General features: G+C 39.0%; 1 protein-coding gene across 2 annotated transcripts in view; it reads right to left on the bottom strand.

Annotated features, from left to right (window-relative positions):
* Positions 1-898: 898 nt before the first annotated feature.
* PLD5 (phospholipase D family member 5) overlaps positions 899-11,548 on the bottom strand; it is a 166,804-nt gene continuing 156,154 nt past the window's right edge. For both annotated transcript variants that reach the window (XM_014951197.1, XM_014951198.1), the window contains exons 6-10: positions 11,168-11,365; positions 7,976-8,115; positions 5,692-5,857; positions 3,270-3,384; positions 899-1,224 (exon numbers count right to left, since the gene is read on the bottom strand). In XM_014951197.1, the coding sequence (XP_014806683.1) occupies positions 989-1,224; positions 3,270-3,384; positions 5,692-5,857; positions 7,976-8,115; positions 11,168-11,365 (855 nt within the window). In that variant the 3' untranslated portion in view covers positions 899-988. The remainder of the gene's footprint in view (positions 1,225-3,269; positions 3,385-5,691; positions 5,858-7,975; positions 8,116-11,167; positions 11,366-11,548) is intronic.

The raw sequence follows: 11,548 nt of genomic DNA, 5'->3' as shown, positions 1-11,548 counted from the left end.
TGCATGATTTTGCATCACTCTTGACCTTCCTAAAAAGCAGTATTTTATTTTTATATATGCATTGGTTTGATCATGAATCATCACACAACTCCTGACTCTACTTGAGAAATATTTAACTTGGGGAACAAATTTTGTTGAGATTACAAAAAAAACCCAAACAGTGCTAGGTCTTTGCTCTTAATACAGAAATTTTCATTGTTAGATGAAACAGTATAATTGGAAATAACTGTTATGTTGAAAGGAATCCACATTACTTTGATTAAAAAATCCATTTATCTGGGAGGCTTTAGGGATTATGATGAATTTGATGAGGCCAACCCTAATCCCTCAAAACCTTCTCATACTTTGAGGAGATGAATGAATTACCAGTCATGGAGCTCTAATGTATTTTAAGGCTGGTTAGACATGGAAGAGTGATACCCAAACTCAATGCTCAAAAGTAGGAACTATTTGCATGACTGGGTATTTACTTAAGGGGAATTATTTATATATTTGCATGGCTGGGTATTTACTTAAAGGGAGTGAATTATATAGGTGAAAGTTCGCTTATTTCTTTATGTTTTCTAATAGGGTAAACCTACCATCTACTTGTATGTCAATGATAACTGATCTTAGAATGCGATTTCATAGCTTGAATCTTGGTTTTGCCTCAAGGTTGATTCTAGCCAAGATGGCAATTAGGGAAAGTCCTAAAACTGAAACAGAAGAATTGACATGTGCTGTTAAATTGAAATGTGGAACATTCAAATTAACATGGAAGCAGAAATCACATTCAGTGTCAGAAGTAACAAATTTGAAAGTCTTAAATAGTTCAATATAGAGAATATAGTTCAGACAGTTTTTATATAAGTGTGCTTTTTCCTAAAAACACCCCCCCAACCAAACTTTTTTTTTTGCTTTTTCTTTAAGTCTTTTGTCTGTAAATATGAAAGAGGGTTACACCCCAGTGTGATTCTTCATTGCCATACTAAACAGTAAAATAGTCTTTCTAATTCACATTGCTCATGGCAGTCTTATTTGATGTCGCTTTATTAAGTTTGTGATTAAAGCAGTTTGGGATTTTTGTTGGTTGTAAACTTTTGGCATAATGTGAATACCAGTCCCTTTCAAAAACATCCTTGAGTTGTTTAATGATGCTTGTGCTGTTCCCCGCGTCTGCTTGGTTGATAACGAGGCCAGCTCCAGCATTCTGCGTAAATGCATTTCCTACCCAATCAAAATTACCTACAAGTAAAGGCAGGAATATACAATGAGTTTCTAACATTAAAAAAAAAAAAAAGGCAAAAAGCGATCTCCATAAAGGCAATCCAACATCACACAGCATCATTTCCCCCAGCGCCTACCTGAGCAGAGACAGAAATAAGTTTTCTATAACACCGGGAAATCAAAAACTCCATCAGTGTGTAGTGCAAATTACTTCTGGAAGTTTAACAGCTCTAATCCTTCTTAAGCGAAAACAGGTTCTTTCATTTATTCAAAGCTGACTTGCAGTTCCTTTTTGCATATATTGTGTTATTACTCCATTTACTTTCCTCGTTGGCCTTTTCAGTGCCGAGAATTAAAGTACTTCTTGCCATATAAACAATTTAAAGTAGATGGGATGGACAGTGGTTGCTCCGTAACACTGAGCCAAACCAACACATCTTTTACGGATTTCCCATTGATAGATAGTATTTCAGGAAAGAAAACCAGGTTTTACACTTTATGCCAGTTATCATCACCTTTGCTCAGATTTAAGGTAACAAATGAGCATTTCAAATCTCGGTCATTGCAAGGCAAAGAGGATAATTGGATTAATGGAAAAAACAATAAACCGGTTATTTCTTATTTCACTAAAACTGTAACTATTTAAGTTCTATATCTATAACACATGCAGTATTTTTGGAGAAAAAAATGCTGTTATTAGAGGTCATCTTTTAAAAGAGTCTGAACATATACAGAACATGAATGTATCTGAGAAATGTATACCCCTTTCAGCGTCATTTCAGCTACTTCAGCAGGAAATGGTAAGAATTCTAAAGTTCTCAAGGATGGTAAATTGAAGCCTCATCATAAGGGAGACTTCCTGTGCTTTCAGGTAAAAGGTGTATCAGGTCCTCAACATGCATTTGTATTACTTCCACACAGCTTTGAATATTTCTTTATTTTATTTATATATATCTAAAGATCTAAGGACAATGGGAAAGAAAAAAAACAGCTAAAATCCAGCTGTGTAGACAAGTGACAAGGTACTGAAATTTGATCTGGCTGTTGGAAGGAATTTAAAATGGAGTAAAAAAAATATTTGGGTTTTTTTTCATAAAACATTTGGGAAATGAGAGAGGAATAAGCTATGCTATTTGAAGTGAAAAATAAGATTTGGATAGGTTAAGAGAGCCCATATAGATGAGCTGTTCAGAGCAGCTCCCAGCTCTATCTCTGTGCTACTGGGATTCTCTCTCCTTTGTGGCTCCACGGGCTGGTTCTGGCCTGCAGCCTTTGCCCTCCCTCCCTCTGCCAGCACTGGCTTTAAGCCCTTTGCAGTAAGTTCAGGTAAGGAAGTGAGCAACTCAAGCATCAAGCTGCAGCACATTAGAATGCACTTTTTCTCTCTTGACCTTTTAAAATCTCAAGAGTTACTTTTTCATTTGGCAGCGGTTTTCTGATCCTGTAGCTCACACACAGCTCAAGCAGTCAGATTGAATATAGGCTAAAAACCACCTTTTAAAACCAATGAGCATTTGACTGACATTGAACTTTTGCTAGGCACCATACAGCAACTTTACTTAAATACACCTTTATCTCAAAATACCAATTAGTTATGTACCTAATGTTAATAAAAGATGGGTGTCTGAAATGTCATTACAGTAAATGGAATAAGACTTGTGAAGGTGAGGTTGAAAGGCATTTGTACGGTGTTTACCAGGATTGACCATAGCTTTAGTAACAACATGGGAAAAAGAGAGCAGCTCATCTTCACTGGATTACGGAAACAGAGAATATGTTAATAATTCAATTCATTCCTACTTTGTAAATATGTTGAATATGTGTTTTCAGTCTAATTTTAAATACTGAAAGCAAAATGTTGCTTTTGAGGAACTGATTCACAGGGAGAAAAAAAGACTTTTTAAACGAGAAGAGGCTCGAAGCTTATCCATTCAGGTTCCCAAAGAAATGAGACTATTATTTTAAATTACCAAGCAATTCAGCTGTAGATTCCTCAGTTACAAATGGGTGTTATTTCAGGCTTTTGGTTAAAAAACAGAATTTCTTGAGATGTAGTTACTTACCAATGTATGCGGCTCCATCAGTTACCATATATTTGTTACGATTTAATTTGGGAAGGGAAGTGTTCTTCTGTTCCTTAAGAAAGCATGCACTCTCTTCCTCAAGGTCGAAGAATTTCTGCCATAAAATAGAATAGAGTGGAAGTTAATGAGAATTGTTTTATAATGGACAGAAAAAATACGGTCTGTTCTCTGGTCTTTATTGAAAATGAGTTAGTGCTACAGAACAGTTTGAGATTTTAGAGCCACACATTAATTTTAATAAGACACTGCACATAGTGTTTCTTTCTAAATTCTCATAGTTTGTGATGCTCACTGTGCTGTGGCGTTCTGCACGACACAGAGTATATGGCTACTGTGTACTAAAACCAATGCAGTGCCAGGTAATAAAGGCTATGAAATGAACAAAAAAACCCCCATCTTTGTGTTCTGCGTGGTAAGAGCCAGGAACTTTCCTTCAGCTCATTTCCTCATTCATCAAGGGACATGGGGGTTTGAAGTCTCCTGCAGGATCCAGTTGAGCAGGCACACCAACAAGCTGAACTAATACCTTTATATTACACATTGCATAGTTTCCAATAGGATATTTACTGATTTCAGAGAATTCTCAGGATTAAATTGAATAGTGAGAGATCAAATTTAGGAGACACCAAGAGGAAAATGCATGAAGTTTGAGGTGGGGTTTTTTTGTTGGTTTTTTTTGAGTGCTATGCACTCCTTGCCTGCATCAGTGCCAGACAAAAATGAGATTTTTTGAGTACAAATCTAAGTATTGTTTGTTTCATCAAGGAAACTAATAGCTAGACACAGATTCCAAAACCAGAAATAGAGAATAATAATGATGAAGTATAAATTAATATTTACTGCATGACTGGGAAACTTTGTTCTGAGGATCTACACTATCACCTCAAAGGTAATTCACTATATATTACTGATGGACTGGCAATATATTACTGATGAACTGGCTATACGTTGCACCCACTTAAGGCATTGAAAAATAGTATTAAAAAAAACATCCCCAAACTCCTGAATTATTTTTCATGGGGGTGTGTGTGTGTGTGTCTGTTTTCATAATGCAAAATCCATCTCTTGAACCAGTGCTCTTTATGATACAAAGCTTGAACGACTCCCTTTAAGTTATGGAGATGTCTTTTGGAATAATCTACTACTTTGAAAATCCAACTGTAAAGTGCTAAATTCATCAGTGAAACAGTGATTTCTATGGTAGACTACATCACCATTCACCATATGAAATATTTTTTTTCCTTTTAGCATATAGTTCTTGACAAGATAAATTCTGTACTAAAAATTTTACCTACTGTAAATAGATGGATATGAGGATGTAGAGCATTGAGTACCACTTAAATGAAAAACAGTTTTGATTACATAAGTGGAATTTTGATGATAAGTATGGAACAAACTAGAAGTTACTTAAAATAGAAATGGCTTAAGCTGGAAGTTACTCTGAAGTGGCTTAACCAGCATCAGCCATGTATGGGCTTTTTAACTTCAAAACACCTTTGTGCTGCTTCTTACCTAGGAAACTGTAATAACAGTGTATGTTATAACAAAAATCCCTATTTCTAGATATGCATAAATACCACTCAGTGTGTATAACACAAATAGTACTTGTTTTTTACAATTGCTGTCAGTTTTAAAATGCCAAAATGATTTAGGGGATTATCAATTTAACAAGTCAGAATAAGACAACAGATTATTTAAGACACTTGTCTGCAAATAAAAACAAAAAGAAATTGATCCAAGGAGAATTGATCCAGGATGGGTGATTTCCAGCGTGCCTCAATTTCGTGAAAATGAGCTGTATCAAATTGAAAGTAGTACTTACCATACACTTTGTTCTGTGATACAAATGTAATATACATGGTAGTTCTCACTTTCCTGTACTGCATGTCCAGTGTGGTCACAGAATGGTTGTTCTAGTCTTCATGCTGCTAAATTTGCAGCCTGAATTTAATGTAAAATCTTCATTATTTTTTCCTGTACTTTATATTTGACTAAAGGAAAAGCAGATGCTGATGCAGCTGAACAGTGAGGGTGGATGAATGCAGACTAAGCCACATTCTTGTGCTGTCACATTTGCTCTTACCGGCCAGTGTAAACAAGACACATGACCACGCTTCACTGTTAGCTTTGCTGTGAAAGACCAGATGTAGAGTTTTACACGGGCTGTCCACCACACAGCCTGCCTTTTGGCATCATTCTATTTTTTTGTCTTAATTTCTATACTTGTTACTACTAGGAATAAACTCAGTTTATTATATTACATTTCCTATGTTATTTAATGAAATGTAATGGCTTTGATATGAATAAAACATTTCTCAGTTGCAAAGTTTTCTTGATTATTTTTTCTTTTTTTTGGAGTGGGAAATACCTTAGATTTCAAAGCAATATGGATTATACTTACAACTTTCAAACTACAGCTTGGAACTTCCGTGCAAATAGCTTTCAGAGATGAAACAAAGTTAAAAGTAAGGGGATCTGTGTCTCTTGAGAAACTTATGAGAAGTCGTACTTTAATACTTCGTAAAACTAATGCTTCTCTTATCTTCCCATCTAAATATGGCCAGTACCTGTGGAGAAAAAATAAAATATATTCAGAGAGTTTAAAAAGAATCTGGATTTTTATGTAGCCAAGTCTAGACATCATAGAGAAAACGCATGTGCATTTCATTTTCTATCCGTTGAAGGAAAGCCCTTCTCATGTAAAGCAGTTCTCACTAAACAGATCTGCCAGCATCCTTTTTTGTGTCATTCTGCCCTGCACCACAATGGTCACTGTGAGGACAGTGAGGCTGTGGATGGTTGAGCACATCTTCCAGGGAGAGCTGCCAAAACATTTGCACAAAATGGAGGGACCTTGTCTTCCCAAAGCTGGGAATTACTCCTGTGTCACCACTGCCTGTGGTGGGCAGTGGAGCTCCCAGGAGCAGGAGCTGCAGCTGGAGGGTGCTGCTTACCCGACCCAGACAGAGGCACAGGGAGGGTTTCTGCTGGTTCCACGAGTAAGGGAACAGGAACGCTGCATCCCTCCCTGAATGCCATCCTTTTTCCCCTCTGTACTGGGACCATACAGTCGGGGGACTAGAATGCCTTCTGTAATTTCTTGTTTGGGAAAAGACGAGCTGCTGCTGTGCAGCCTTTAGTAGCAGAAGACAACAGGTCGTTTAAAGAGGATGCTACCTTTTGTTCCTGATGAGAACTGCAGAAATTCTGCCACGAATGGGATGGTGGATTCCCATGGTGCTAGTCTCACAATCAATCGCTAGTTAGCATTGTGTTCCTGACCTTTGGTCAACCAGGTCAAGACAGGGAGAATTAGACAAAATGCATTTATTCCAGCAGGATCATGACATTTGGCCTTATGAAGTCTGAGCTCTACAATGCCAGAAAATAACTTACAAGTGAGAACTGGGAGCTGACAAAGTAGGGAAGCTGTGGCAGTGCCTCAGACACAAAGCCCTGAGGTAGGAAAATAATTCACACAGGTGACTTCTCTGGATCTCCCCAATCCAACAGTATAGGAGAAAGTATCAACTACAGCACTGTAACAGTTGTACGTACTAAGTTCCTGTCCAACATAAAGGAGAAATGAGAGGGATGCATGCTGTGAAACTGAGGTTCCTACAGCACTACCCAGGATTCTTTCACTGCGACAGAGGCTGTACATAATGAGAGTTTTGGAAATACCCTCCTGTGGATTTGAAACACTTTATGCTTGATAACAGTCAAACGATAGTTGTTTTTTGAAAAATTTGAACAAAACATCTTTGTGCAAAACTGGAAAAAAGCACGAGGCCACATGCTTAGTTCGGCTTAACTGTGTTCAATTAAAGTGCATGGATGGAATGGCAAGCTTCACTGGATGTTCAATTCATTGCAAGTGTTATCAAGAGTAGGAGGGACCACTGGGTACTCGCCTTCTGAGTTGGATGGTTTTATTACACTGTGGCTCCAGTTTTGGGTCACGAGTGCTTTTCAGTGGTCCATACAAACTGTTTTAGCAACTCTGTTAACTGAAATGTGGTAGAACTCAAATGTAATCTGTGCTGAATTTGGAATTTTCATATATATAGAATCATAGAATGGTTAGAGTTGGAAGGGACCTTAAAGATCATTGAGTTCCAACCCACTGCCATGGGCAGGGACACTTTCCTCTAGAGCAGGTTGCTCAAAGCCCCATCCAGCCTGGCCTTGAACACTTCCAGGGATGGGGCAGCCACAGCTTCCCTGGGCAACCTGTTCCAGTGCCTCACCACCCTCACAGTATACGAGAATTCACAACATGTTAGTTCTCTCTTAACATAACACACACACAGACTCTCTCTCTCATGTTGACTCAAAATTCCAGTAGCTGTGGTATCAAGATAGTGAATACAATAGTGTAAGAAATAGGATTCATGTATAAGCAGGTTCTTGTATTCCTGGGTCCCAGTCACTTGCAGATGGTCAGACTAGACAATTTCTGATCTCCTTCGATAGGCAGGTGCAAAGCTTAGGACCCAGAACTGGAAATGTCTTCTTGGGTCCCAATTCTGCTCCCATTTAAGTCAATGGCAGAACTCTCACTGATTTCAATAAGAGCAGAATTGGGCCCCAAGAAATTGGTCCACAGTGGTAACTACTCTCCTGTGGGTTCATTTTCTTACTGGCATTACGATAACGTGCTGGTCCTGGACACAGACACTCACCGTTTAGCGTTGGTGTCAATGACGATGGGCAAGTAGTCCATGACGGCTATGTACACAAACTGCTTTGCATCATCGATAACGCTGTATATAGCTTCAATATCCAGGACTCTGTCCTTTGGGCAGAAGAGTTTAGGGGAATTCTGTGAAGAGAAAAGTTCAAATATGTCACTTAAAACACGACTTATTTTCTCTCCCTCTCCTTCTTGAGATGGCAAGTACCCTTCATGTTAGTAGAGAATATAAACTGACACCTGCAACTGTCCTGCTAGAATACTCAAAGGTACCAAGGAGAGTTATTTGCTTAATTTCCCCTTGAAAGCCTCACCATTTACATGTAACTGTGGGTAAAACAAAGATGACACAAACTTCAAAACATCTATTATCATCAACGAAGCTCTAGTTGAAGTTACATTTCAGAGAATATTGTTCCAAAGAGTCCCAGAACTGGTCAGTGTGAGATGGAGTAAGTCTGTGTTCTTGCCACATGAGCCTGATATATCATTTGTGACCAGGAATTAAGACTTAGTACATCAGTTCTGTTTGAAGTTCTCCACAAAGTGACCATTTGCTGAGTCACTGTCACAGGGAGATGCTGCAGTTTTGTCAGAAATTTAGCTCTGATACCTAGCTTCAGATAGAAATTAACTCTTTACCTGATGTTGAGCCAGTAAGTGGCAAGCCCAGATTTCATCTTTTCAGCCGTGTGTTTAGGGCAGCCGAACGCCTCGGCAAGGCGAAGCCAGCAGGAGTCCCCTGTCTGTGGCAGAGGCACCCCGGGCTTTCTGCTCTTCTGCCCGAGCAGGGAGAGAGAAGGGGAGCCACCTGCCAAGGTGCTCACAGACAACAGCACGGTTCGGGGAGCAGAGGTTGCTAAAGGCACTTCATAGAGCCAGAGTGGGTGGCACTTGTCCTGCTGCTTAACAGCTGGCCCTGCCGGACCGCTGCCTTCCTGCTGCTTCCCACCTTCCCACCTTTGTTACCTGCTTGGCTTGCAGCTGGCATCTGCATTAGTATGTTTTCTTTAGGAACAGGTCCTGGGGTTTTCATTAGTCATTTTTTCTTTCAGTACCACATCTAGTCACAGTGGTTTCTTAACCACTGGCTGGTGTTCTTAAGGATTTATTACAACTAAGTTCAGAAAATGACAGAAGATTAACCACAGGAAGATTTCAAGACCAATACTCCAGATCCATTCCTGAACACCAAGAAACACAACCAAACCCTCCTATGTTTTATCAGACTGGAAGACTTGTTTTGTTGCTAAGCAACATTAAAGCCATGATTTCCAAGTATAAAAAAAAAAATCAATGCTTGTTGTTTTATACAGATCAGACATTGGAAGTGAAATATATTTTCAAAGTTTTGATTCAAGAAAATGCGTGATTTTGTCAGATATCATTTATATCTATTATCTGAAACTTTTAGGAAGCTGTTGCACTTAGATTTTATACTTGCATTCTTACTATTTTCTTGAATAGAAGTTTTAAGTTACAGAACAGCTAAAGAATGGAATTCTTATGCATTGTCTTTTTCAGGTGCGTTCAATTTAAAGAACAGAAAGTGAAAGACATTTAAAAGATAATTAGAAGAAAAACTTCTGTTAAAGCTCTCACAATAATACTTGTGTTTGGGCGTTCTACTTGTTACCCTGTGACCCCCCGCTATTTTAGCCCTTTCCTCGGCGTTTGTGTGTAGTACTTGCTGTTCTGATCAAATACCCATTTGATAATTCTCTTCACCAGGCAGAAACAGGTGGTTACTCAGTGGGCAACGGGACCTTTCCCTGCCCCTTCACAGGGGTTGTGATGCCCCAGACAAAAAGGGGCAATGTCGGGCTGGGGGAAGGAGTGGGGCAGCACGGGGCGAGGGCAGCACCACCGCCCCTGCCCAGCAGTGGCTGTAAGGGAACTGCCTGGCTTTTGGAGGCTTCTTATCACTACCTCAGGAACAGACAGCAATGTTAATACTTGCCTTTTACTCATGTAAGTGCCTCCAAAATGAAAGACGCTCTGCATCTTTCATCATCTCTATTGCTCTGGGTGCTTTTTTCCTGTTTTGCCACATCACTGATGAGATGGAGGACTGCTCCATTTCTTCCCATCAAAAATACACACACAGACAGTGCTTCCATGGGGATTGCTGCTTGAATTTTAGAAGTTTTAAAATGTCATTTAAAAATAAAGCTAAAGTAGATTATTTTCTACAGAAGTATTAATGCTTTCAATGGGGCAGGGTGAAGAGGATTAATCCTTCTAAATTACATTGATAAAAACACAAGCTCTGAGATCAAGCTTAGTCTGTATCATTTTAGAAGTCTGATTAGCAGTTCATTTACTCCCAAGTCATTCACCTTCTATCTAACTAGTGTAAATAAATAACCTAATTTGAAGACCCTCCCTATCATTGTTTGAGTACGAGAGGAAAAGTGGTAACATTACAGAGAAAGGGAAAGAGAATAATGCTCAAATGAAATTCTACACTTTCTTCAGTCCTGGCAAATTGCATGCAAGAACAATGTAACAGAAATCAGAATGAAGAAAAAATAAATTGCTATTTTTCTCTTCTGCACCATAGGAAAAGGCAAATAACTGTTTAAAAACCTTTCAACTACGACTTCACCACAAAAGTACACCTATTGGAATAAGCATTTTCTCACAGAACAGAATATTTGGCTTTCCAGCATTATGAGACTATCAATCCAGTTCTGTCTTGTGTAGAGGACAGCTGTAGAGGTCTTAGCTCTATACTTGAGTTTCCAGTCACTCACATTGAGTCTCAATTTTAGCAGCTGTTTTTGGTTAAGGATATAGAAGTAATGTGCATCTTCTTCAGTTAGGGCCAATTTAGGGAAATACTTAAACATAGGCTTAGTTTATACCAAATTAGTTCCTATTCATGGATGTTACCTTCCATGGTAATTTCTCCCTGATGGTATCTGTCAGGCAGAACACAGCATTATGATGGACCTATTGCAGGGAACTGTGAACATCTCTGTATCAGTGAAAAGACACTTGAGATTCTTCTCACAGTTGCTACTAACATCGACCTAACCTGGTCTCACTACTCTGTAGTTCGTAAAGGACAGTATTAGGAGAGTAAGCAGATGTTAAACTTCCAGGTCATCTGAAAATCTGGTGGGTTAAATAAGTTTCTTCCCTTCCGTCCCTCTCTGTAACCCTTTTTAGGACTTACCGACACGAAAGCTTCAGATTTTGTCTCGTTCAGCTGCAGCGTCAGTTTATTTTGAGTATCGTAGACTCCATATAGTCTCTTAGACCAACTTGGAGGTATTTTGTTCTTGTATCTTAGTGAGCTATACAGGGCAAATATCCTTTGTAAATCCAGCACCAGGCAGCTACAGTTGTATACGATGACTCCAAGTTCCTTCATCTGTGAAATTAAAAGCGCGTATCATTAGTGATATTTTGGCTGATGGATCTGTGGAATGCAGCAAGAACATACGAGTGTCTGAGGGGTATCTTCCAGAAGCGTGCCTTGAGCTCAGCGGTAGTGCTGTCAGCTACAAAAACATTCCTAACAACACTCTTTTAAAGGCAAGCACATAAGCTAAAT

The sequence above is a fragment of the Calidris pugnax genome, unplaced genomic scaffold (assembly GCF_001431845.1).
Source record: "Calidris pugnax isolate Ruff unplaced genomic scaffold, ASM143184v1 scaffold24, whole genome shotgun sequence".
Lineage (NCBI taxonomy): Eukaryota > Metazoa > Chordata > Aves > Charadriiformes > Scolopacidae > Calidris > Calidris pugnax.
This window is presented reverse-complemented; position numbering and strand designations above follow the sequence as displayed.